The sequence below is a fragment of the Fundulus heteroclitus genome, chromosome 10, assembly GCF_011125445.2.
Source record: "Fundulus heteroclitus isolate FHET01 chromosome 10, MU-UCD_Fhet_4.1, whole genome shotgun sequence".
Taxonomy (NCBI): domain Eukaryota; kingdom Metazoa; phylum Chordata; class Actinopteri; order Cyprinodontiformes; family Fundulidae; genus Fundulus; species Fundulus heteroclitus.
Genome location: NC_046370.1, coordinates 28,732,798 through 28,760,058, shown reverse-complemented (window position 1 = coordinate 28,760,058; position 27,261 = coordinate 28,732,798). Strand labels below are relative to the sequence as shown.

Sequence of the window (27,261 nt, the reverse complement as noted above, 5' to 3'; positions counted from 1 at the left end):
TTTACAAATGCCTGTGGTTTGCTTTTTGTCAGACTTGCTATAACCGAAATATTGCTAAGCTGGCGAACCACTAAAACCTTTCTTGGGACAATTTCCTCTGCCTGTCCTTGCTGTGACATCATCACGTGCTCTGCGTTGTGATTTGAGAGGGCGGAGCTTTGTGACGCCGTGCCTGGGTCTGCAATTGTGATTGGTTGGGAGGAAGTAGTGACTATCATTAACCTACATGATAGTAGGGCTGGACTATAACTCTATAACAATATATATATCGATTGATAGACGTGTGGCGTGATAGGGGGGAAAAAAAAGGGTCTATAAAAGTTCGATAGAGAGTTTTCCTTCCTTCCTTCCTTCCTTTCAGCCTATCATATTAGTTGATGCTACAGTCACTACTTCCTCTCGACCAATCGTAATCGCGGTACCAGGCACGCCGTTACAAAGCCCCGCCCTCTCAAACCACAACACAGAGCACGTGAATGTGTCGCAGCAAGGAGAGGCGATGGAAATTGTTCCAAAACGGGGTTTTACTAGTTCTCCAGTCTGACAGAAATAAACCACAGTGATTTGTAAAACTTGCAAGGAACCGGTAAAAACAAAGTCTGGTAACGCAACCAACTTGTTTCATCACGTAAGCCGCTCAGCCGTTCACTGCCGCAGCAGCGCGAGCTGTGCAGCCCCGCCGCCGCTCCGCGTCGTCTTCGTAGGATTCTTCTGGAAGTTCTTCCAAAACAAAGCAGGTAGAGCAGCTAACCTGGGCTCCCTTCTTTGTGATAAAATGACAAAACGTCCTGGCGGCATAAGGACATCACGCATGCTGTAACGTGCTTCATAGTGATGGATATGCTGCTGTTGTCTGCAGTTGAAAAACCTGGCTTCAAACAGTTACTCGCCACTCTTGATTTGGGATATAAAGTTTCGGGATGCAAGTTTTTCTCTAACAGCGCTCCCTAAATTGTGCAACTAGTGCAGGGAATCAGCGCAAAATGAGCTGTAACCTGCGTCTTCCCACGCCACAACCTCAGACCTCAGCCCTGCATCAGCCTCTCAATTGACTATATAGAAATAGAATGGACCCTGAGGAGTAACTAGTGTACTATTCCCACCTAAATAGGCTATTATATGAATCCATTTGTTATATTTATTTTGGTCACTTTTCTGGTCACTTTAGTTTATTCTTTGTCAGTATTTAATAACAAAACTCAGGTCTCTTAAGTTATTTTTCTTTAAAAAAAAATTTGTTATGGTTAAAAAAGTTGGTTAAATAAAGATTTAATTGGAATTCTGTGTTTGTGTTCTTTATTACAATTAAATCATTTAGCAATATCATAAAATGTCCAGGCAGAGCTGCACATAAAGTATGGTTTTAAATATTTTCAATAATTATCGATATTGATCAACATGCATTTTTTGTTTTAATCAATAAGCTTTTTTTTCTATATCGTCCAACCCTACATGATGGGCTACAATGAAAAAAGGAAAGAAAACTTACTATATCGAACTTTTATGGTCCCATTTTTTTCTGTTGCGCCACACGTCTATCGATCGATTTGACAAATTGTTATTGAATTATCGTCCAGCCCTAATGGTAGGGAAAATCCTACTGGCCATCTGTTTATGTGAGGATGTAGGCATATTCTAACTGGACATTGTTTAGAGAGCAGGACCAGTTTGTCAGCAGCTCACTAGAGGAGGAGACCCCCCAAAGAGCAAATCTTACAATTACTGCTGAATCAAACAACTGAGATAACACTATTAAGATATTAACAGAGGAAAAACTGTCAAGATGATCATTTTACTGAAAACTACATGGAAATTTGACCATGCTACTAACATAGGTCTATAGGTCCTTCCAATATGAGTGATATGTACCTGAAAGGCCTTGGCCAGGGCACTCGCGCCTTCATTTTCCAGGCGGTTTCTCCCGGCGATGAACACTTTTAGTCTCAGTGGGGATCCGAGGCTTGTCGACTTTTTGTGACTCTCAATTAGAGCTTCAGCCAGGATCTGTTTGCATAAAAAAAATATTTAAAAAATAAATCAAATCTCTTTAGTTTTCGTTTGCTGATTTGTGAAAGACACTTGCTGGCATGACCCCACCTTTCCTCCTCCTATTCCCATGCCACAGTTGTTGAGCCTCAGTTCCCTCAGCGTGTGGCAGGAGGGACTCTTCAGCAGCTGCTCAATTCCTTTGACGCCGTCGGGCCCGAAGGCATTATCACTCAGGTCCAGCTCCGTTAGCCTGGCACCAGCGCTCATTAATGCACCGCTCAAAGACATCTGAGAAGCACATGGTCACAGATCATAAAACAACCATCACCGTCCGTTTGGGATATCGTTAGATCAATGATGAAAACATTCAATCACACAGCTTTAAGATATTTCCCAGAGTTTATTATTTCTGAAGCGATCCTTCTCCTAAACAAGGGAAAGTGGTATTTAGTTTACATGCTCCCTGAAAGCTTGAGGTGTACCCAAACTGTTTGCTCCGAAATATCAAATATAGTTTACAGCATTAGTCAAAGGATCTTACTAATGAACCGTTTGTCCAATGACTGGTTAATGAAGTGAGAGATTGAAGACTAATTTGCTTTTTAACATGTTCTTTTTTTAAAGCAAAACAAAAGTATTGCTGATTTTAATGCATTTCCTTTAATTTCCTGTAAAGTACTATGGATTTCCTTGTGTATAAATTGTCCTTTAAAAATAAACTTGCCTTAATTTAAATGATGGGGAAAAGTAAAGTGCAGCTATTCTCACCAGAGCTGTGGGGATTTCAGAGCGCAGCCTTCCTGTGAACATATCACTCCAGTAGCATCTCTGAAACAAACAGAACATCGGCAAAATTAGCACAGGGGAAAGGACGGGCCTCTCTGTGATAAAGAGGGAAAGACGTGACGTACAGGGAGGAATGCACCAAAAAACACCAATTGACCACAATTGCACATTTTTTGCTTGAACGGCCCTTAATGGTAGGTCAAAAACTATAAATTGGATCCCCCCCCCCATCAGTGAACACATCGCTGCACATTCACACTGACAACACTCCTCTGTGCGGAAGTTACTACAGAAGGTTGTTCAGCTTCAATTTTAAATCGAGGAGAAAGAACTAATACTAGGAAAAGGATGTTTTTAAAGAAGCTGTATTTTAAGGAGAGCCGAGTCGGGAGTTCATTCAGGCTGCAACCCATAGAGACTGAAAGACTGCAGCCATAATAGGGAGGCAGAGTGTATCATAGCGAATCCTTTTGAGCTTTCAAGCTCTGTCCCTCAACATGCCAAATTTAGAAATGTTAGGTCAATCTCACAAAGTCATGATTCTCTTTAAAATACTAAAGACATTTGCTATTATGTTGTTGTAATACAGCCTAAGGCATTCTGGACTTTACATTTTATCATGATATATTGTGGTACTTTTCTGATAACGATAAAAGTGATGATAAAAGACTAAAACCAGCTTCTTGCTGACTTTTTAAGTAACTTTGTGGCTGTGACTTTATGTCAATTATAGCCCCATAAATGCAATTACTGTCCTTAAAAAAAACCCACATTTAATATTGTAACATTAAAACAGAATTCAAATGTACTATCAGGGAAAAAGTTACATAAACAAATGTGATTTTGATCACTAAATAGCACACAGTAATGGTATTTAATTATTATTTTTTTTAATTTACTGACATTTATTGATGCCCTGAAGAAACCAACAGTGGAGAAAACAGCTAAAATAACCATTCTTGCACTTTTTGGGGGTTGAGACATTACTAATCGGAATTTACCACTGTCAATATAAAACCCAAATTCGTATCAGGAAATTTTGACGATGAAACGATCTGATAAAGGCCCAGCCACACGTTTCCAGACTCAGACCCTTCCTTCAGACTCTGAGGTGTTTGCCTAGAGCTGAGTCTGCAGGCAGATCCGATGCCCGTCCTTCCCTGTAACAGTAACATATGAAGTGAGGAGTACCTGAAGCTGGTCTTTGCTCTCGAGAGCTTTAGCGATGGCTTCGGCTGCTTCCACCCCCACGGTGTTTCCCTCCAGGCGCAGCGCCCTCAGACCCTGGTACTGCTCTATCTTCCCGACCAGCTCCCCCGCTGAAAACACGGAGGGCAGCTCATCACCGGAGGACATCAACAAACGGTAACCAGCAACGCTCCCATAAACATCACGTCCTCTGACCTGCTTCCGCGTCGTCGAGCTTCAGTCCCAGACCTTTGAAGCTCAGCTCTCCGTCGCCGACGTGAGTCTTTGAGAGCGCAGCAGCCAGCTGGGCGATGTCATCTGAGGCCATGTTGTCTACCTGGTGAAGAGCCGAGCGACAGAAAAGACCCACACCTCCTGTCAGCACGAGTGAACGGAACTCACGGCTACGTCAAGTGACGCTAACGTTATTCGGTTAGCCTTCGTGGAAAGATAACAAAACCAGAGCCTAGAGGAGCGTTTAGGCTAGCTGGTATAGCGTTACCGGTGCTAACTGCCGGTGGCGCAGAGCGCTAAAAAACACACACCTGGACAGAGTGGCTGCTGTAACTGTCTGTGTCTCAGTCTCAACGTTAATGGGAAGCTCTTGTTAGAAGTCCAACGAGCATAACACGCGATATAGCTCACCTTTTAAATACTTCCCTCTGTGAATAAAGAAACGCACCACACTTCTTCCGCGCAGCGCGCCAGTTTCTTCTGACGTGAAGACACACGCCGGTGTTGCCGTCTGAGTCTTCTTCTTCGATTTTTTTGGCGGTTGGCAAAAATCTTTTCGGTGCGCATTACCGCCACCAACTGGCGAGGAGTGTGCGTCAGAATGGCAACGTCAGAATCAGAATCAAGTTTTAATCGCCAAGTAGGTTTGCACATACAAGGAATTTGACCTGGTGTTGATGGTGCAGACAAAAATAAGAATACAATACAATAAAATTTTATTAAATAAAATTGAATAAAATATATATATATATATATATATATATATATATATATATATATATATATATATATATATATATATATATATATATATATATATACAGAAGCAATATACATTCAGTAAACTGTGCGTTAATGTAACACAGAAGTTTGTAAGCCTGAACAGGGGATGTATTTCAAGATTAGATTAGATTAGATTCAACAGTATTGTCATTAGACAGGTACAGGAAGAAGGCAACGAAATGCAGTTTAGGTCTAACCAGAAGTGCAATAGCAGTAAGTGCAGGATAAACAATGGTTCCATAGGTACAGGACATAGATTTTTACTGAATAAATATAGAGATGAATAGCCTACTATTATAAACAGAGTTTTACTGATAGATTTGTCCTATGAATATGAATTTACAGCTGGATATGTACTGAATATAATACACAGGTGGATATTACTATAAATAGAGTTTTTACAGATATGTACAGTATCTGTATATATAAGACATGCTTCTATATACATATCTATATATATGCAAAATATCAATTTATAAATACAAAATCCAACTAATTAGTCCTGTTATTATTAGATATTTCAATAAATATTGATAACACTCACTTTTTTTATTCTTCTGCAGAATGTCCTCCAGTTGAAACTTCCAGTCCAGGCACAGTAAACATTGCTGTGTTTTGATGTGTTCTTTTAATTGTTGCCGTATTAAACTGTTGTTTTTCTTTAGTCATTGTTAAGAGACTTTGTTGGTGGGGATCTGCATGTGCCTTTTGTCATATGGGTTTCCCCACACAGCCTAAAAACAGCCATGTTAGCGATTTATCCATGTCGATTATTCTAAATTGACCTTAGTAGTGATCACATTTGGACATGTCAGTACAGTGCCTGGCAAAACCCTAATAAACAAAAATCAGAGCAGTGTATTCATATACTATTTATATACTCCTAAATAAAACCTTGTCATCTGAAGATAAATCCAATATCCCAAGCTTTGACCGTATTCCTGTAGTGTAATCCAGAAAAAATAAAAGAAACAGGTGTGAAGCAGCCAAGACGCTGCCTGGCCTCTACGGTAGACGGCCAAAAAGGTAGCCATTATTGAAGAAATCCCAATTGCATGTAGGGGATACAGCAAAACACTGTGCACTGGTCAGATGACAACAAAGCTAAAATATTTCGTCTACATGCAAAATATAGAAAACAAACGCCGCACATCCCACCCAACACACCGCCCCGTTGAAACATGAAACAGTGGTGGCAGCATCATGCTGTGGGGATGGCTTTCTTCAGCGGGAAATGGAAATCGTTCAGTGTTGATGGACAGATCTAACTGGATTTAACCAGTGTTGTATAAAGTACTGAAATCTCGAAGTCAAGTAAAAGTATAGGTACCTCTCCAAAATATGACTTTGGTAAAAGTTCAAGTCACTGACTGAAATGTTACTTGAGTTAAAGTCTTAAAGTATCTGACATGTCCTGTACTTAAGTATGAAAATTACTGTAAAAATAGATGTACTCAAGTAATGTAATGAAAAATACAAGTAAAAAGTAAAACAAAGCAAATGCAGTTTGAATGCCATTTTTTCATATTTTGGTAAACTTTGAAAGTCAAATTCACTTAAAATAATATAAACAACCAAGTCCAGGAGAAATTTAGACCAAGTTTAGACAGAAAATACTACCTTTTTCGAAGCTTTCAGTTTTCCTTCTTCAAGTAAGGTCAGTGCTAAGCAACCAACACACAACCAAGTGCAGGCAAAGGGGGTGTATACTAAGAACATGGTTAAGTGATAAACCAGGCTTAGTTAACCTACAGGAAGTGGTAACCCTGCTAATAGATACACCTGCAGGTATCATTTAGTTCAGAAAATTAGGACTCTCTGCTATTAGATGCTTTACCTATAACACAAGGTTAATTTAACCTGCCCTAGCACTGAATCAGCTTCTTGTCCTGTTGGTGGTGATGAACAAACCCAGGCAAGTCCTGACTTTGTTGCAGTCAATCAGTAGGTGGGGTCAAAACACTTGTTCCTCTCTCTCTCTTTTTGTAACGAGTAACTAAACCAAACATTGAAAATGTATTGGAGTAAAAGTATGCAATGAAGTTCAGAAATATAGTGAAGTAAAAGTAAAAGTTATCAAAAGATTTTATACTCGAGAAAAGTGTAAAGTACTCCAAAATATACTTAAGTACAATAGTGAAGTATTTTTACTTCATTACTATACAACACTGGATTTAACCATCTTTGGTTTAAAAAGGATGTTCAAACATGTTCTTCTTCTATTATGAATAATCTTCAGCTATTTTGCAAGCAAGAATGGGCAGTAATTTCTGTCTCTATGTGTAAAGCCGATCCAGCCAGAGAAGGACCACGTTTGTTTTACAGGATTATACCTTGTGTCAAAACGTCTCAAAAAAGTAAAGTTGCTCTCTTTTGCACATAAAGTGCACTTTAAAGTTTTCGGGCCATTTAGAAGGGTCTGCTTGTACCACATTCTTAACCAATTTGGAAAAAAAACATAGACTTCGTACATTTTTTCCCATAAAAATATAAACACACAATTCACAAATAAATGAATGTATTGGTTCGTTTCTTGGGGGGGAAGCTGATTTCTAAAACTTTGAGAGATTTTGCTTCCATCTTGTGGCCGCAATGTGACCTGGAAACTTGTTGCGATTTAACCGCTGGCTGAAGCAGCTAGCCGCTAGCTACGTTGGGGAGATCCAGTCCGATTTGTAGCTGGAGCAAGGAAACCCGGGCTTGGTCCACTCTCCAATGACACAGACACACACCGTGCAAAAATGCTGCTTGTTATTGACTGATATTCGGTTGTCCAGTTTTCCCAAACCTTTGTCTCCAACGCACCGGGGCGCTAGCTAACCCTGATCCGAAAAGCGCAGTAACTTCTCGGTGAGTTGCCATGTTATGCTCTGTGAGGGCTTCGGCTAATTTAGCCAGCAAACTTGCCTGAACGCTTGTTAAATAATTTAAGACGACCTTTCAGCTCTGATATATAACGCACTGCATGTGAAGTGACTGACGTTGAAAACGATAAATATGAGCTGGTTGTCTTCACTTCGTTTTTCGATAAAGCTAAGTCAGAGTTAGCCAAAAAAAAATTAGCATGTAGCATTAGCTGGCTAGCAACCCCGCCAGGTAAACTCAGGTAGCGGTGCTGCTGGTAACGGAATTAGCTACTTTCTTTCTGTGTTTGTTTTTAGCCAGTCTGTTGTAATATAAAATGCATGCATTTACCACGCAAACGTGGTAAAGTGCCGACTTAGATTAGCAAATATTGCTAAAATGCTGTTTATGTTTTCCTGCTGCCATTTAAAATCAATGCCTCCATTAAATGTTTATAGTTCAACTTAAACGAACGAAAAATGTGACTTGACCGCGTGTGCAGCCGCTAATTTATATATTTAATGGAGCTAAACAGATCTATAACTAGTTCAAGACAGGTTTTAGGATTGACTAGCCTCAATCTTTGCCAGGCCTTACATTATCTCACAATCTTTCCAGAACACATTTAAAAAGCTCCTGTCAAAGCTATGACTATTTGACTAATCGCTCACACTTTGGGGAGTTTTCCGACTTTGACACGTCAGTCCTGTTTATATCCTCAGATCATGGAACCTGATCGACAGAAGCGAAGAGAGGAGATCCAGAGGGCAATGAGCTTTATCCAGTAAGAAGCGCACGGCGATCCAAATTTCACACGCCACACGTCAGCTGTACCGAGATTCTAACGTCTTTTTACCTTTCCGGTCCACCAGGTCGTCGTTGCCCTTTCCTGAACCAGAGAGTTATGAGGTGAGGCCCGATCCTTCCCGGCCAGCTGTTGGTCTGCTCCAATCCGCTTTCACCGCGGCGTGCTTAATATCTCATGCCGTTTTTGTTATTCTTTATCCACTTTCCTTTCAGGCCTTTCTGATCCAGTTGGTGTGCAACCTGCTCGATGAGGGAAACTCCTGTTTCCGAGACTGCGACTGGCGTCAAGCGGCCCAGCAGTACGGAGAGGGGGTCTGCGTCGCCCGCTATGCACAGGCCGAAGCCGTCATCATCCCACATAAGTTGCTGGAGAGCCTCTACGTTAACAGGGCCGCTGCCTTCTACCAGTTGGTGAGGGACCAAGGAGAGTGGATTACTTAGAGGACAGAGATGCGTTCAGTGATTCATGTGCGTGTATACGTATTTTTTGTTTGTGAATGGGAAAAGCTGACAGTTTCTGTTTGTTTGTCTTTCCTCAGAGGGAGTATCAGCGTGGCGTTCAGGACTGCGAGAGTGCCCTGTGCGTGTCCGAGGGCAGCTGCAGGGCGTTGTACCGAAAGACGCTCTGCCTGAGGGAGTTGGGGAGGCTCAGAGAGGCTTACGAGAGCGGGACCAAATGTCTCCTCACGGCGCCACATGTACGTGTTGCGGTGCAGTGTCTTGCAAAAGTGTTCGTAACCCGTGAACGTACTCGCATTTTGTCGGCTTGCAACCACAGACTTGACCGTATTTCATTGAGGATTTATGTCATAGGCCAACGTAAGAGCAGCACCGAATTGTGAAGTGAGAGGAGAAACGATACCTGGTTATTAAACGTTTTCTTTTTCCAAATAAACCAGAAGGGGGAGGCATTACCTCTGGTGGGTAAATAAATAAGAGAAAAACAATTTACCTTTCAGAAGTCCCCTGATTAGTATAAAGATTCATTTAAGCTCAATGTGAGTCAGATGGGACTTTTCTTCCCCCCCAGAAATGTACAATACATGTATGTAGCACTATTGATGTATGTTGAGATTTAATGGCATTTTCTTTTATAGGATATGCTAGTTATCAACCTGGCCCAGGATCTGGCCAGCAAGCTGGGCTTGAAGGGCCGTAAAGCCTACGTCAGCCCGCAGACCGAGTCGACGTCCACAGAAGGGGAGAGTCATGGGGAAACCTCCCCACCCACTGGAGAAGTAGGTGCTACTCAGTCTGAAACACTTCGTTAAAATGTGTTGCTAGGTGACTTAAAGCCAAGGCTCTCCTTTTTGTTTTTCTTTAGATGTCCACCAATGGGCTGGAGTCCCTGGGTGACATTGGACCAGGTATGACCAACTCCCGTGATCCGAGTCCCACTCCTAACAGTCCCATAACCAGGGCCGTAGCCAGACTTTAAAAAAATACTGAGGTCCACCACTCATTTTCCCCCTGCACATCACTTACGATAAAGACTAAGACTTAATTAAAATGGAAGCATTTATTTAAAAACATAAGTGACTTTTATTTCTGTGTGTGTGAATCCATGTGGAGTGACATCACCTGGACCATCAGGGCACCCCCATGATGACTCTGAAATGACAAGAGTAATTTTATATGAATGTTGATTGTTCACACTGCACAAACCTATTCAAAACACAAGATTTTAGCATCCATTTTACCTTTTGATAAAATACCAGTGAGATTCTATTTCTAATACATGTTCTTTCAGGTGTCCCGTTTTTCATAGACAACTCCTATCTTGTTCTTTCGTCTATTCTCTCCTCTTCCTCTGTATCTTTGTCCTACTTTTCTCTCTTTATGTCCTCTTCCTTCTTTCTGCTGCTGTCTTCTTAACCCTGTACTCACTCTCACCTCTCATAACAAATCCAAAATATAGACTAAAGTTACCCATAGTTTGTCTTTATGTCTGAATTCCTTTCAATTTGACAGATACTTTTTCTAAAAGAACACAAATAAAAAGCTTGCTTTATGAAGCAATAATACGCATTTCACAGTTAAACTGTAATTTTGTGTCGTATTCTCTGCAGTGAAATCTAGCCTGCATGTCGCTGTAATAACTTAACCCGTCTATCCGTGGTCAGTACTAGTCTACAGTTAATAAAGTAAAGGCCAGTCAGTTTTTTGGATGCTTTGAACCACAGAGGGACACAGGGTCTTAGCAATGTATCCCAGCTGAAGTGGAGGGACAGCAGCCATCTATTTAATCTCTCTGCCTTTCATCACTGCTGTCTTTTCATCACTTCTTCCCATCAAAGCTGAGTTTCTCCTTCTCCCTGTCTGGATAAAATGAACAAAGGATCCATGTTCACTTTTTAAAACTGGTTAAAAACCAAGTCAAACTTAAAACCAGTGTTCTGTCTTAATTTGATGGATGGAAACATTAGATCTTGAAATAGAAGCGTCATCAGCCTGTGTCACGGCTGCTCACAAAAATAAAGTGCCATCACAAATCAAACAACGTCGTCAGTGGGCTGTGACAGCTCTAACTAAACCCAACGCGTTATGAAGCGTGAAGAGGACTAGAGAGCTGTTATTTGGAGAAGAACTAAATCGAAATATTGCCTCTGATACGTTCACCATCAGGGGCAGTTTTCTTCTTCTGGTCTTTATTTCAGCGATAACTGCACTCTTCTTCGTAGCCTTTGAGTTTGGCTGCCTTACACAGCTACAGCGCCTTCTACAGTAACCTGGTGGACCTACTCGGAGAACCACGCCGTTCAAAAGCATTGTTTTGACAATTTATTTTATTATATATGCAGCAAAAAAAAACCCCACTGAGGTCCGGACCTCGGTGTCCTCAATGGTAGCAACAGCCATGCCCATAACCATTGGTGTTTTCTCCCAACTTAGCGGACCTGTCAAACGCACAGTGCATCCCCGCCCCTCTGGCCACGCCCATTCCTGTCAGCGATGACCCGACAACCACAGTGGTGACGTCGTGCACCGAGCTGTCAGAGAGCCCCAGCAGCCAGACGCTGCCTCCCATGCCGTACTCTGTCCCCGTGTCGGAGCACATGGAGGAATGCAGCAGCAGTGTGATTAAGGAGGGGCTGGACAGCCTTCTGGACTGTATGCCCAAAAAAGTTAGTGAGGTGAGGACACAGACAAAAAGAAATCCTAATCTAATCCTGATAACGTGTTTTATACCTCAGATATAGGGATAAAAGCGTTTTGATCAGTACCCGTCTTATGGGGTCGCTTGTGTAAATCTCTGTCCGCCAGAGTCCGGTTCAAGGTGCCATCCCCACCAACCTTCCCAACACGGCCGTGGGTCTTCGGCCTCCTTACTCACCGAGCCTTCCAGCTCCGTCCCCCCAGCTTCCCCCAGCCTTCTTCAGCTCCTCCGTCAGCGAGATGCCGTCTCTGGAGCCCTACTCACCGTTGCAGGACCAGGGCTCCACCCAGGCGCAGGACGCACTGGGAAGCTTTTCTGCCGGGCCCGCAGATGGAGAAGGGAAAGGAGTCGCTGCTGGGGGGCTGGACTCGTTGTCTGAGTACACTCTTCCTGGTGAGCTATGCAGTTTTATTTTTTATTTTCCTTACAGATAGGTTCATCCTTCATTTTTACCTTTTTGTCTCGAATCCTACAATGTTTTGTCTCTGAACTATTCTTTACATTCAAAAATATCTTGAGCTCATTCCAGCTCTCCATTAGATGGAGAGCATCTGTGCACATCAATTTTCAACTCTTGCTGCAGAATCCCAGTTAAATTTAGGTCTGGACTTTGACTAGGCCATTCTACCGCATTGGAGATGGCTTGACCTAAACCGTTCTAGCTCTATGGTCTTATTTGAAGCTGAAGCTCCGCCCCAGCCTCCAGCCCGGTGGGGTTTTATCCATGATCGGCCTGTATTTAGCCCCATCCATCTTCCCAGCTTCTCTGTTCCTGCTCCTCAGCATGTTGCTGCAATCAGCTTGTTTCACAAGGGGGCGGCGTGTTCAGGGTGATGTGCAGTTTTAGTTTCCCTCCATACATGACGCTTAGCATGTAGACCAACGTTCATTCTCAGAATGAGCTCTGGTTTGTCATCTGACCGGAGTTGTTCTTCCTCATGCTACACGCTTTCCTTTTTTATTTGGGAAGAATTTTGAAAACTGTGTATCCTTTTCCACTTGCTTCACACAGTTATGTGCTACTGTGTGTTGGTCTGTCAAAGAAAATGTATTGTTTGTGTTTGTAATGAGGAAAAAATATGTAAAAGTTCAAATGATATCCATACTTTCTACTTAAAAGACACTGTAAAGTCAGCAATACCCCTAGTTGCTGTGGCAAATGATTTGATTAGATGCAGTAATGTATCTTGGAGTCATATATAATGTTCAGACGGTTATCGGAGGTGAGTCAGCATTACTGCAACCAGCCGTCTGACATCAATGCCCTTCTTTCTCTGTCTTCAGGTGGGCGGATTTGTCACAGCTTCATCCCTGGAATGCGCAACCATAGTGCCGGCCACACTGTGAGTAAAGGCTGGTCCACACGGCAGATTTTCAAAGCCCGAGAGACGCCACGCATAACGATAAGGAAACCGTAGCTAGAACTGATTTGCTCGTACAGCGCGTGGTGTCCGGTTAAACGGCAAGCGCAACACGCCGCACACGAACGGATGACATCAGGATCATTCAGGGGTCAGGCCGGAAATCTCGCAAAAACCTCACGGGATTAAACGTGAGTTCATAAATAAATAAATATGGTTGACGCCATGCAGCGGAAAATTTAAATTGGTTGCTAACAGCTGAAGAAAACTCAACTAATTTAAATGCATTACAGAAAAGGTTATTGGTTAAAGGAGTGGAGGCTGTTTTTTTTTTTCCTCATCTCACTTTTTGATTGGCTACACGTCACATTCAACAAGCTGCCTGCTCATCTGTCCTCAGGGGAACACCCCACACACTAGGATACCGAGCCAAGACAATCCCAACGTGTTGAATATCCCTGATTTGAGGTCAGAGTGGTTCCCAGCATCCTCCCTGGCGCACCAGATAACTCTTAACACACCACACACAGCAGCAATATCTCAAGAGTCATCTTGATAGTCGGGGCCTGTCGGAAGACGAAGATCGTGGCATGAATTGGCAAATTATCCTGCCGTGTGAACCAGGCTACAAAAAACCTTGTTTAAACGCTTTTAGATTATTTCTTTCTTTTATTTGTTTTTTAGCTCTGATTTTCAGTGGGCTTTACTCTTTTTCTCATTCCTTTCTCCGTCAGAATGGACCGGGAGGAACCAACCTCTCTCTCCTCTCCAGGAATCCTCTGGCAGCCACTCATGAGTTTCGGCAGGCTTGCCATGCCTGTTACAGCCGAATAGGTGGGATACCTTGATATAAGTCTCTTTCTTCTTTTTAGCTCAACTAGGATACTTTTGGCTAGGGCTGCACAAAATATCGTAAATTTATCGCCATCGCAATATCGTGGCTCGCAATATGGAATCGCAAAGAATCGCATGCCGTGCAACAAGCGGTAGTTAATTATTTATGCACGCTGCATTCAGGCTCTCTGTGACCTTAAAATGTTTGGCTACATTTGTTGTTCAATGCAGCATAAAAAGTTTGAGAAGATAAGGGGACAGAAATTTATTGGAGCTGAAACATCAAAAGTCTACAGAAAAAAGCTTTTAATTGAAACTTTATAAGTGTTATTTATTTATTTATTTTATTTTTTTAGCAGCTGAATGCTCTAATCATTATCTGGGGTATATGTTTGCTGTGACCCTAAGGCAGAAACACATCATCACCTTAATTAGTTCTGTATTTATCCCAAGCTATATCTTCATTGTGATATTTACTAATATTATCACAACTTTTCCTAATATCATGCAGCCCTGCTGTTGGCTGTCTTTAAAAGAAATGCCTATACAGTGGTGTGTCTAGGTATTCACGTTGGTGAATAGATACAATAATCATTTATGGTTTTAATCTGTCAATTTTCCATCGATTGGCTCCGATCAGTGATCAGCAGGCTAGATACTGAACAATTGTAATTTGATTTCTTCATATTGAAGAATTGCATTATTAATGCATCTACCACATGTACTTCTTTTAGTATAATGAAAATAAGATATTGGTTAGGTGGGGATTACAGCTGTCTCGTTTGCAGGTCCTCGAGTGATGGACTACAAGTATCAGCCAGAGGCAGCACACCGCTGCAAGAGAGACGTGCTGCTGTGTCGCCTCAGAAACACGGAGGATCCCACCTGGAAGAGGATTCGACCCAGGCCCGCACGGAATAACTTCCTGGGGGCCTTCGTCCTCTGTAAAGGTATCTAGATCTGCGGTTCAGGCTGCAAACTGCAAGTCTGGAAGACGGTTTCACCCTGCGGGAGTTCAAACGTCTACTGGGTCCAACAGAGGTACAGGAGCGTCAGGAGTGCCAGTACGGGGAGAACTGCACGTTCGCCTACTGCCAGGAGGAGATCGACGTGTGGACGCAGGAGAGGAAGGGCGCGCTGAGCCGGGAGCTCCTGTTCGACCCGCTGGGCAGCACTGAGAGGCGGGCGCTCAGCGTCACCAGACTGCTGCAGCTCCACATGGGCATGTTCATGTTCCTCTGTGAGGTGAGGCCCGGCGTCACCCTCATTTCTCTGCTGCTCTTTTTCATTTTTAACGCGTCACTGTCCTTTCTCCTCTTCTGTTTGTGTGTCCAGGAATGCTTCGACAGTAAGCCTCGGATCATCAGCAAACGCAGCAAAGAGAATTTAGGAGTCTGCTCGAACCTCACAGCGCGGCACCCATTCGACGATAACAAGTGAGCGATATTCTCTGCTTTATGTCGCATCTAAAGCATCTTCTAACAATCTGAAAAAGAGCATCAAAGGCAGTTTTATTTGGGTTTTTGGACTTTATTCATCTGATTGGGGGCAGGGGAAAGCAGGATGGGAGAGGTTGACTGTAAATGTGACCCGCAGGTGCCTGGTCCATGTGGTGAGGTCGGCCAACGTGCGCTACAGTAAGGTCCGACCCCTGCACCCCCTCTGCCAGTTCGACATTTGCCGGCACGAGGTCCGCTACGGCTGCCAGCGCGAGGACAGCTGCTCCTTTGCTCACTCGGTTATCGAGCTGAAATGCTGGGTTCTGCAGCAGGACACTGGTATGTAGAACACTTAGATCCACCACCTCAGTGGTTCTGAGGTGGTGATGTTGGGGAACGTTACCGTTGCACATATCTGTAAACAGGGTTCTATACAGGTTAGAATAGTTGTGTAATCTTGGCATTTTTCAGGTTTATAACCTATGATTCTGTAACATCTTTTTATTTTATTTTACCTTGTTTACCTTTATAATCCAGGAATTACCCATGAGGAGATGGTGCAGGAGTCCAAAAGGCACTGGCAAAGGCTGGAGCAGAACTCACAAAAGCAACACAAGGTACAACATGTGGTGTATAGCCTAGAAAAGAATGGGATTTAATTATTTTTCAGCCTTAATAATTAATAAAAGGAGATTTGAGCACCGATTATGATGAAAAGACATGCATTATCTCTGATTTGCCGCATCATACCTTTATTGTAACATTTTATTGCTTATTAAACTAGTTCTGGTTGAAAAGCCAAACAAACCTCTGAAACGGCCACATGTTCTTCTGTTTTACAAATTTTCTAAAGGAATCAGGTGCTAAAGAAGCAGCCAAAGCCATTTAGGTCACATTTAGAAAAACAGAAGGCAGTTTGTGGCATTGCCCGACAGATAATAGGACCCAATGACTGGTCAAGCAGTTCATGTTTAGCGTTTTCTCCAGGGGAAGAAATGGAGAATCTTGAAGTTACCACCGTGTAGGGATCCTTTTCTCTCTGTTTCTCTGCTGTAACTGTGTGAAACGTGTCTCTCTTTCAGCCGATCCACATACCCCATCCAAGCAGCAGCGTACCTGCTGGGGGGATGGGGGTCCTTGGAGGCGGAGACGGCGTGGGAGCGGGTGGCGTGGGTCCTGTAGGAGGTTTTGGGGTGGGGGGGCTGGTCGGAGGGGGAGGAAGGGGGCGCCCCCTCAATCTGAAAATGAAGTTTGTCTGTGGTCAGTGCTGGCGAGAAGGACAGGTCAACGAGCCCGATAAGAACCTCAAGTACTGCACTGCCAAAGCGCGCCACAGGTAGGACCTCACTACTTTGATTGTATTGTTTTTTTGTTTTTTTTTGGAGCTGCACAATAAGCCGTCCTGCTGTAAAGCCGCCCACTTCTTAACTTTGATGTTATTGACTTTAAATCCTCTGTCTCTCCAGCTGGACCAAAGAGCGCAGAGTCTTGCTCGTGAAGTCCTTCGAGAAGAAGAAGTGGGTGGTTGTCCGACCTCTTCCCTTCTCTCGCTCATACCCACAGCAATATGATGTGAGTCCTTCCACTTTACTTCGCCTTCGCCGTCTACTATGAGCCGAAACGTGTTTATACACCTGGAAGATTCCCACTTTTTTTGTGGACGTCATCGCCGCAAACTGCTGCATTTCAGCAGCGTTTTATGTGACGGATTAACAGGAAGATCTGCGGAGTTGGGAACTGGAAGGGAAATAATGCACAGTTTGAAGAATTTCATTTTATTTATTTTTTTAAATGTAAAAGGTGCGGTTAGCTTTGGTGTGAAATCTCCTGAGTCAATACTTCGTTTAACAACTTTTTGCTGCATTCACAGCTGCCAGTCTTTAGGAAAAGTCTAACAGCTTTGCAAATATAAAGGCTGGATTTATTTATTTTACCTATTTTGCTTTGCAAAATAACTCAAGCTTAGTCCTGAACTGGATTGAAAATGTCAAATTTCGATTTTTCAGTAGATTTAGGTCTGGACTTTGACTAGGCCATTCTAACACATGGATATGCTTAGCTCTAAACGTATAACGTATATTAACGTCCACCCCAGTCAAGTCTTTTAGCGTTTAATAGGTTTTCTTAACCTTCATCCAGGTCCCAAAACCATCTTTTACCAAGGGGGCAACATCCCAGTCCAAAGTGCGAGTAGGACCCCCAAATTAGAGGATTAAACACTCATCCCAAGCAGCCAAAGTTAGTGTGATGGGAACTGCAAGGGGTTTCGAGATTACAGCTCAATCGCTTATGTCACTTTAAACATGTAACTTAAAGGGAAAATAGTCAAATGTTTGGTATTAAAAACTGTTTACAAAGCATTTTTTTTTTAACCTTTTTTTTTCCGGCTCAACAAAAAACTAAATGTCACTAAGTTAGTATTATTCATTTATTTTTTATATAAACGTTTGAGTAAAAGGTTTTGGAATTTTCTGGCCCATTTACTGGGACATTATAGGGAAAGCATGATTATTAAAAGACGAATACTTTCAATACCTGGTCATGCTAATGTGCTGGTGAGCCAGATATTTAGCTTTAAATTGTGGTTGGGGGGCACACAAAATCAGTCCTGGGGACTCAAATGGCCCGTGGGCCTCACTTTGCACACCTTCGCAGAACAGCTGTATTTCTACAGACTTTAACTTAAAGGCGTGTCTACCAGTTAGATGACCTCTGAAGACATTTGGTTGCACTCAGTTTTATTTAGAGGTATCAGAGTGAAGGGGGTTACAGCATAAGCATGCCACACTTGTTTAGGAAAACCACGTGTCCTAAACTCTTTATACAAACGTGCATTATTCCCTAATACATTCTTCTTCTTCAACTATGCATAGTTGTAACTATGACATAAAATCTGCCATGTACCACCTCCACTAAATACGCTGAAGTTTGAAGTGCCACTGAGACGAATGTAAAGATGTTTATGGGAATACGAGCCTTTTAACTGTTCTACTAATCAGCAGCATGGATTTTGGAAAGCCTGCTCCGCATCACACTGAGCAGCACACTGTGTAATGAATGCGTTTCTAATGCAACGGGCCGATGTGCGTACTTAAAGCAACGTGTTCTGTGCCGAGCAGATGTGCGTGCATGTGATGAAGCAGAAGAAGTGCCACTATATCGGGAACTGCTCCTTCGCACACAGCCTGGAGGAGAGGGACGTGTGGACGTACATGAAGAACAACAACCGTGAGTTCCACGCTCTTTTCAACGTCGCCGGTCTTTAAAGTGTGCTTGATGCGTTAAGCCGCGGACTAATGGGGCACGCTGCTAACTGAGAGCGGCGTTCGTTGCGCTGGATTCGGGAGTCGGCAGTAAACCCTGGGGAGCTAAAGGAGGCGGCGTTTTCTAAACAACAGGGAGATATCAGTGACGTTTTACCTTTTAACATTTTGTGCTGGAACCTACATTAAGAATAAGGTCAGCACACTGAGATGGAGAGGAAAAATGGGAGGAAGTTGTGGTGAAGCTCCTGTAATTCAGAGAGCAGTGTGAGGCTGCTGATCTTTTAGTGATCCAGGATTTTTACTCATATTTGCACAGATTCCTGTTCATTCTGGCACCAACAATATGCTCACTGATCTTGTGTTTAAATTGAGATTTATTTTTTTACTTTAAACAAGTGTTTGATGCGGAGTTTATCTTTGGGACGGCCATTTAAAATTGTCATTAAATGTAATAACATAGTTTGCAGAATTTAGAGATATATTTTTTATTTCTATTGCTGAACTTGGAAACACTTTTCAAAGACACTAAAGAGCTTTTTATGTTTTAATCAAACCCCAGCCCGTTTTAAGGCATCGCCTCCTATTCTGTCATTTTCTCTTTCATGTTCTGAGTCAGAAACGTTTCTCACAATAGTTTGGTTGCATGGTTTCCAAAATCGATCCAAACGAGCATTTACTTAGGTTTTCTGTAAAGACAAAAAAGCTTTTTTTGTCGAATAGAACAATTTATTTTCTGTGTTGGAAAGTTTCAGTTAGGTTTGAACTCAAATTAGACACGGGGTCTCCTCTTGATGCGCCTCGTTCACCTACTGTTCACGCTGAACATGAAGTGTCCCTTTTATGCGTTATCTTGCTTTTATTTCATGTCCTCACATTTCTTTACTTCTTGACTCAGTAAGAACACTTTATTGCTTTTAAAGTAATAATTTAAATGAGCAAAAAGGTGAACATTTTCTTTTAAAACGAAGAAGAGCTTAAACCTGTCTTGTTTTTTTATATTTTTATTTAAAGTTGTTGCTCTCTGCTTGTCTTCTTCCTCACCTCAATCCTTTTTTCGTCAGTGAGAGACATGCAACAGATGTACGAACTGTGGCTGCAGCTCACCAATCAGAACAGACGGACAGAAAACTCAGCCGTAACCCCGCCCCCTGACGACAAGCAGGTCACCATAACGGCAGATTACACTGAAAACCTCGTAAGTGGTCGTCAACTCGCAGATCTAGAGGTGCTAAATAATTAATAATTCCCATACTTTAATAATTTCCTCTGGGATTATTGAAGTATTTCTGATTCTGGTGCTCCCAGCAGAGTGTTGTGAGCCACTTTGAGCTGGGATTTCTGAAAAGCTTTGAACTGCTGAAGCCAATTTCTCTAGGAACTCAATTTAACAGTATTTTCGGTTCTTCTTGGTCGAAGTGGTCAGTATTTATTTAGATACTGTGGAGGAGATGTGACAGAGTGTGTATTAGAGAAATTACTGGTTAGCAGGGCTTAGCTGATAGTTTAACACGAAGACAGAGAATCGTGTTTACATTTTAAACTGTTTTAAACTAAATTACCAAAATAGATGAGCAGTTTATCAGCTAGCATTACCAAATCCCTCAGCCTTTATTTCCTGCAGCAGGAGTCAGCAGCATTTTATTCCATAGACCGGATTTTGATCCCGCTCCTCCTAAATCACTTTTGGTTAGAGGTGTAAACCCTAATAAAAAATATAACCTCTCAAGTTAAGGAAAGTCCTACTGCATAACCTTGTTTTTTTTATGGTTAACTTACAGAACCACCATTTTATCCCCGTTTTCACGTTTTAGAACAAATAAATCAGTGATTTTTATCAGGTTAAACCATAATACTACAGCTTTCTGCCTAAAAATGCAGTTAACATGATGTTCTTAGTAATATTTCACTTATTTATATTGTTTTGAAAGTTTACCAACTCATTTCTTACACTAATTTGTCTAAAGATCCAGGAGATATTGTTGTGCCATTACTTACACAACGACATGACTGTAAAATGATTTAATTGCACAAGAGAAGAAATAAATGTTTTTGGATGGGACACTTTATAATTCTGGGAAAGGATGAGAATCACACATCTCAATGACAAAATAGAACCTGTTGATGAGTCATTTTGTTGCAGAGCTTTTAGCAGATGGTTTATCAAAGCAGACAGAAAAAGCTTAAAATAACTTTTTTTTTAATCATCATGACACTCAAAACCGCTGCTCGCCTCAAAATCATTTCTAACCAAAGTTCCAGTCATTGTGGAGGCCTCTAAGAGTCCTTTGCAGCACTGTCCCGGCTGGAAGAACAGACCTTACATTAACTACTTAAACATAACTTACATTAAAATGTCCTAAAGCTCACAAGAATGTTCCATAACAAGGAAGGGGTTAAAAGCTCCAAAGACTGCTATTGTCAGTTCAGCCTTCCTGTTGTCTTCTGAAAACATCACTCTCTCCCAGCATGAATGAACTACTGACACGTCATATAAAACAGCTGCTTACATCTAATATTTCTGACTTCCTTTTTTCCCTCGCTGATGGTAAAAACAGCTAAAATTCAGTCTTCTTTCTAACATTGTCTGACCCTAAAAGCCTGCTTATCAGCGCAACCTAGTCACCTTTAAAGTATGGTGCCTTGACTAATCATGAAAAGGTCAGTTTTGAGTTTGGAGCTGATTAAGCCTGAAATCATCCAGTCATCAGCAGAACTCTCTGCATCTCTACTGGTGACATTAGGGACCGGACACCTTCTCACTGGCCTTATTTTAGCATTTCCTCACAAATGTTTCCAACTTCTCCAACGTGCTGACCGCGGTATCCTCCTTGGTGTAATCATTGGTTTCTCATAGATGATTTTGCATCCCTTCAGGGAGGCCAGCCTCTGTCCGATGGCGATGACCTCTGATGGTTGCTCACTGGAAACTGCTCTGACCATCGCTGAGCTGCGGAGATGGAGGCGAGCCGTCCCTCACCAGGTGCAGCCGAGCCGCCCGTCCTCCTGCCAGTCCGACCACCTGTGAGAAAGCGGATGGAGCGGAAGACTTTTGAACCCCCCGATCACATCTTCACGCACTCAAACATTTACATGCAACACACAAACCCGACAGGCACCGGTTATCACAAACAGAAGGCCTTTTGAAGCGAGATCTAAAAGTTCGGCTTTAACTTATTTTTCTGTCACGCTGCAGGAATTCCACAGCCTAGTTTTGCTCTAAAACAATTTCCTTCCCCGGTACGTTGAGTCTGTGTCCCCCTGGCGCCTCTTTTCTTCTCCCCGGCACTGAAACGGTTCGCAGCAGGCCGCGCTGGTCGCAGTCCGTAAATCCGCTTGGCAACACTTATACGTGTTGCGCTCTTATTTTTAATGCTGAACCACTGCGAGAGCTGAAAATAGCCAAGCTCCCACTGCTTTCGAAGGTGATTATAACTCAAACTCTAAAGCAAGAGAGGTTTCATGTGGACACGCCTCACTAACTAAAAAAAGAAGAAGCAAAAAAAACAAATCCTAATCTCTTTCCTTTACAGGAATCTGAAAGGAGGGATCAAACTGAATTGAGATCGATTCGGAGCATTTCTTTTTCCCAAGGGGAGTTACACTTCCTTGTTATATCTGCCATATTGGTGGAAAGTTTTGAATGTAACGCCTTCCCAGGCCTTCAAAACAAGGAAGTGAGCGAGTCGTTTGAAGTGTTAATGTTGGAGAATGTCTGTAGGCATCATGGCATGCCTAGAAACCTGCGTGACATTTAAGTTTCATACCAGCTGCTCCTGCGTCAGATCATCTCTCTCTCTAACACACATTCAAGTTCCCTTCAGTTTGACAGAAGAGACATTAAAATGGCTTTTTGGCTCCGAACGGAAGATTGTTTTGCATCAGTTGCTGCAAGAAAACGTAGATTTACTATAAATGACTTTGCTGCACCAGTGTGAAGATGACCGAGGCACAGAAAATGTGTGTTTTTTTTATTTTTTATTTTAAATGGTTGGATCGCATTAACCCGACGCTTAAAACGTTGGGCAACACACACAAAAAAAAACACACAAAAAAAAAACAATCGCTGGCCTGTCGGTTCCCAAATCCACAGTCCCTTGCTAAAAAGGAAAGATTTTTAAAGATGATGACGTTCATGTCTCAGTTGGAAACATCCTCCTGCAGCCTTTAGTTGGAAATGCAGTGTTCCTGTCTGACCCAAATAGTTTGTTTTCGGTGGTTCAGAGAGGGGCTCAACATAAGTCTTCTGGCCTGAGACTTGGTAAGGATTCACACCGCATATCGTGCCTAGAAACGACACACAAACACCCATGTAGAGCTGCACATACACACGCAAAAGCTGGCAGGAAACTTGTTGCCATCTTCTTCTAGCCTTTTATGTAGACAGACGCATAAGGAGAGTATGTCTTTATTCAGCTACACACATATTATACATACATATGATATACATACTACTACTAATAAATAACTTAGCAGTTAAGCTTAATAAATATATATAACCTGAAAACTTGTATTGATTACATAGATAAACTTCTTGTTATTGAGGTTTTGCTATATTGACATGTATCGCTGAACTAGATGACTATAGTATTTTTGTTTTTTTTTGTTCTTTTTTATTATTTAGAGATTTTTTTTGTTTATTTCTTTAAGTGTGGGTTGTTCCAGACAAGGTCTTTGGACCAGGTTTAACTGGCTAACGACTTCAAATTAAAGGTCTAGATAGTTTGGACTGAGAACAGGGCGGCAGAGATGAGGCCGAGTCAAATGGCTTTTTTTTTTTTTTTTCTTTTTTTTTTTTTCTTTAAATTGTAAAAGCAACGTTGAAAATGAAAGTTTACTTTTAGTTACATTTTATTTCAACGGTTAAGAAAGATGATGCAGGAAAGCAGCAGAGCAGAATGTGACGTGGTCCCCACCTGGGGATCACACGCTGTCCATAATCCGGCCTTCGTCTGGAACAGCCCAGGTATTAGCTTCTTTGAGGGATCGTATTACTATCACTCCTAGTATTATGATGAATATGATGACTATAATTATTGCTATCTATTGACTATTCCTATTTTACTTCTATATGCTATTGATATATGTATGTTAATTGCAATGTATACCTTTCTCTTTATATATGTATCCATGTACGAATATGATAATTGACAGTAATTACGCCTCTGCGTGCTGCTGGGCACAGCTCTGCCTCTGCGCAGTCACAAGATTGATCAGGCACAGACAGATCTGGACACAAAGGCACGCACGGAGGCCTGTATACTCCCATATAGCGCCTTATTCATTATACTTCACCTATAAGATACATACATACCCCTATTGTATAATCGTACTCACTATATACAGTATGATACCTGATAACCATATGATAATACTTAGACATCCTTTATAAGGTGTTTTAGATAAGAAATGGTGGCCTGTCTTCTCTTTTTTTCCGTGGCTGTGAAAAGTGTGCCGTGATCAGAAACCGGTTTCTTTTTGGAAGTTAAAAAGCTCAGAGCCACAGTCAGATGCTCTTTACCTTTCATTTCAGCTCCGATTAGCCGGAGTCCCAACGAGTAGCGGTGAGCAGGAACTGGCAGCGATCAGTTTAAGGTCCCAGTTGTTAATCTGTGTGACAGTTGCAGGATTTTTTTTTTTTTTTTTTTTTGACCAAGCCTTTTCTAAAAGTGAATTTAAAAAAAAAAATCATTAAAGGAAGTGTTGGCAAACCCCCACAGAGGGTTAAATAAGTGATTCTCTGGACGTCAGTTTAGCTCATTCAGAGTGTGTTATTTTGAAAGCATGTGGATCATGACGCAAGCTGTCGGGGGAGGTGTGTTGCTATAAGTTTCTGTGTAATTCTCAGTAAAGATTTGTAATGCAGTGACGTTCATTCTTCGCCAACGGACCTAAGTTAAAATCTTCTGTTTGGGGCTAAATTTTCCTTTCCAAAGGTCTGTTCTAACAGAAAGAGAGCTTTCATCTCGATGTTTCTCTATTCAGCGGATCAGTCCTGGTTAACACTCGCCGCTGCAGTTAAATTACACGTTGCTCTGCTAAGAGACCTTCTCGGCAAAGTTCATGTGACTCGCCGTGGGCCGTTTTCATCGCATTCCTCTCCCGCTTGCTTTTCGTCCTTTGGCTCAGCTATACAGCTACAAAAGAAGGTCTCCCAACTGGTTATCAAGATATTCAAATTGTTTTTAGGGCTTCACTTAGGACAAGAGGGATGTAAGAAGCGGAGGAAACGAGGCCTATTTTTGTACTTTTTGTTTGTTTTGTTTTTACTGTTTTACTTTTTTGGTTATTTCCTCAAACCTTTGTTTTTGTTTTTCTCTGTCCTCCCTTGTTGGAAGTTCATGATCACACAAGTGGACCAAAATCTCTTGAAAGAATTTAATAAAAATGTTTTAGAAAAAATAAAGAATGTGGTTTTGTCTTTCTGCCAAGGTGTTCACACCTTTTTGAACCTGTTTTATTTTACTGTCAGAACCACGGTTTTGTCTAATTCAGATTTTATATAATGGGCCAGTTCAAAGAAGGTGTGCGATTGTGAAGTAAAAGGAAAGTACTACATAGGTTTTCAACATTTTGTAAAAAAAAATAATTTATTTAGGCTCGTAGTCTTTAACTGATTGGGTTTAGAACTGGACTTTGAGTGCTACATTGTAACACATGAATATTAAACATTCTGTTGTAGTTCTGGCTGTAGATTAAGGGTCGTAGCACTGCTGGAAGGTGAATGTCCTGCACTTTCCTGCACCTACTGAAGCAAAGCAATCCTAGAGATGACATATTACATGTAGTCCAAAAGGGAAAATTTAGTCTCCTCCCTGTGTACCTCCTACATGTTTTTGCTGTTTACTTTTTTTTTTTAACAATAATGTTGTTTTTTAAACCTTTTTTTGTTAGGGAAAGACTAATGGTCCTTTCTAAATTCTTTCACCTGAGCTGCAGATCTTACAGAGGGCCCTTTTATTTATTTATTTGACGGGGACAATGTACATTAATTAGCATTCCTGCAAATGCACCAGAATTAGCCAAAAGGCTGTTTTTCATCTGTTGTCCATGGACAGATCTTAAAATTGTCTACCTAAAAACACAACAGTAAGAATTTTACAGTGGACCATACAAATATATAAAAAAGAAATAAAGACAGCTATAACTCTTCAAAACTTGTTTAAAATTACAGAGTGCATGCGCGCTAGACTACGGATTTTAGGTTAATAAAAATAGAATAAAAAATAATTATTTATATATACAGCAGAGACACAAATGGCAGCATGGTTTGGTTATGGAAGACACGTTCAATTAATGCTGACATGTCTGATGTGTTATGAGCCAGTTTTTTAGATGCTTTTTAAAGACTGTATGTTGTAAGTTCTCTGATGTTCTGAGGGACAGAGTTCCACTCCTGAGCTGCTGTGACTGCAAAGGCTCTTTGACTAAAAGCACTTTCACGCAGAGAAACAAGACAGTCTCCTCTGGCCGACCCTCGTGTTACTCTGTGTGTTCCTGATCTTTACAAACTGACTGAGTGGAGGAGATGACAGACCATGGAGGATTTTGTAAAACAGAGGTTTGATTACTTGATGACATTTTCCCTGCTTAAAAGCTTATGTTTTAGTAAAATGGCAAAATGGTGATATTTTGATGTTTTTTTTTTTTATCCAAAATTTAGATGTTCTGTTTGTAAAGAGATTCTAAAGGTTTTAGTGTCGTTTTAGTTGCCTGTGACCAGGTTGTAAGACAGTAGGTGATGTGGGACCATACTGTACATGAACATTTTAGCTGCCTGGAGTGACAAGTGTGATCTTATGAAACGGAAACTTGCAATATTGAATTTGTCTCTATTGCACACCTTTTTTTTAACTGGGATTTAAAAGTGAGTTCAGAGTCTATTAGGATGCCTAGGTATTTGAAGTCTAACACAACTTTTTCCCCTGTCACATTTATATCTTCCACATGATTTGCACTGTTTTTAGAAAAGTACATTGAAACTGTTTTATTTACATTAAGTTTTAAGCAGGATTGATTCAGCCATTCATAGACATGGGACATAGACTGTTAGTTTTTCGGCAACTTGTTTTGTGTTTTTACCATGGTTATAAATTACAATATCATCTGCATACATCTGGATACAGACATCTGCACAAACTGATTCTTTGGCTGATTCTCTGAATAATACACTACTTGCCCGCCTCTGAGGCCTGTACAGAACAGCTATGGGTAATGTGCGTGAATAGTGCTGAGAATATTCATAATAGTGACACAGTCGTACTTACACATTTTAACAGATTTTCGGAGCGCAGTGTACCACATAAAATTGGTCAGTAAGAACAACGGTAATCACATATAGTGCGCACCATCAATATTTGTGAGAATTTAAGGATTTTAAGTGTGCCTTATAGTCCAAAGAATATGGTGCGTTATGTTATGATGCTATTCCTTCATTGAAAGCCTGCACATCGTGGTGTTTTTCTTGATGCATGTTTGAGTAATCCTGATGGATTCTGCTCTCTGAGCAGCAGTTCCTTCCTATCCTGAAAAACCAGTAGCCATTGCAGGTCTTCGTAGAGCAGACCTTACCCACC

The 27,261-nt window shown here is 41.6% G+C and overlaps 2 protein-coding genes across 2 annotated transcripts in view; one reads left to right on the top strand and one right to left on the bottom strand.

The window, feature by feature from the left end:
• rangap1b (Ran GTPase activating protein 1b) overlaps positions 1-4,718 on the bottom strand; it is a 13,269-nt gene extending 8,551 nt beyond the window's left edge. The window contains exons 1-6 of the mRNA XM_012855447.3: positions 4,609-4,718; positions 4,180-4,300; positions 3,967-4,094; positions 2,758-2,817; positions 2,098-2,277; positions 1,870-2,004 (exon numbers count right to left, since the gene is read on the bottom strand). Coding sequence (XP_012710901.2) covers positions 1,870-2,004; positions 2,098-2,277; positions 2,758-2,817; positions 3,967-4,094; positions 4,180-4,291 — 615 coding nt within the window. The 5' untranslated portion in view covers positions 4,292-4,300; positions 4,609-4,718. The remainder of the gene's footprint in view (positions 1-1,869; positions 2,005-2,097; positions 2,278-2,757; positions 2,818-3,966; positions 4,095-4,179; positions 4,301-4,608) is intronic.
• Positions 4,719-7,565: 2,847 nt separating this feature from the next.
• Positions 7,566-24,373, top strand: zc3h7bb (zinc finger CCCH-type containing 7Bb). The gene is made up of 21 exons (XM_012855445.3): positions 7,566-7,830; positions 8,547-8,608; positions 8,697-8,733; positions 8,845-9,042; positions 9,171-9,329; positions 9,729-9,869; positions 9,956-9,998; positions 11,524-11,765; positions 11,896-12,181; positions 13,073-13,131; positions 13,884-13,983; positions 14,772-14,933; positions 15,023-15,228; positions 15,319-15,419; positions 15,580-15,761; positions 15,960-16,039; positions 16,505-16,758; positions 16,889-16,994; positions 18,542-18,650; positions 19,750-19,883; positions 21,563-24,373. The coding sequence occupies exons 2-21, from the start codon at positions 8,550-8,552 to the stop codon at positions 21,596-21,598; spliced, it is 2,694 nt and encodes an 897-aa protein (XP_012710899.1). The 5' UTR covers positions 7,566-7,830; positions 8,547-8,549; the 3' UTR covers positions 21,599-24,373.
• The last annotated feature ends 2,888 nt before the right edge of the window (positions 24,374-27,261 follow it).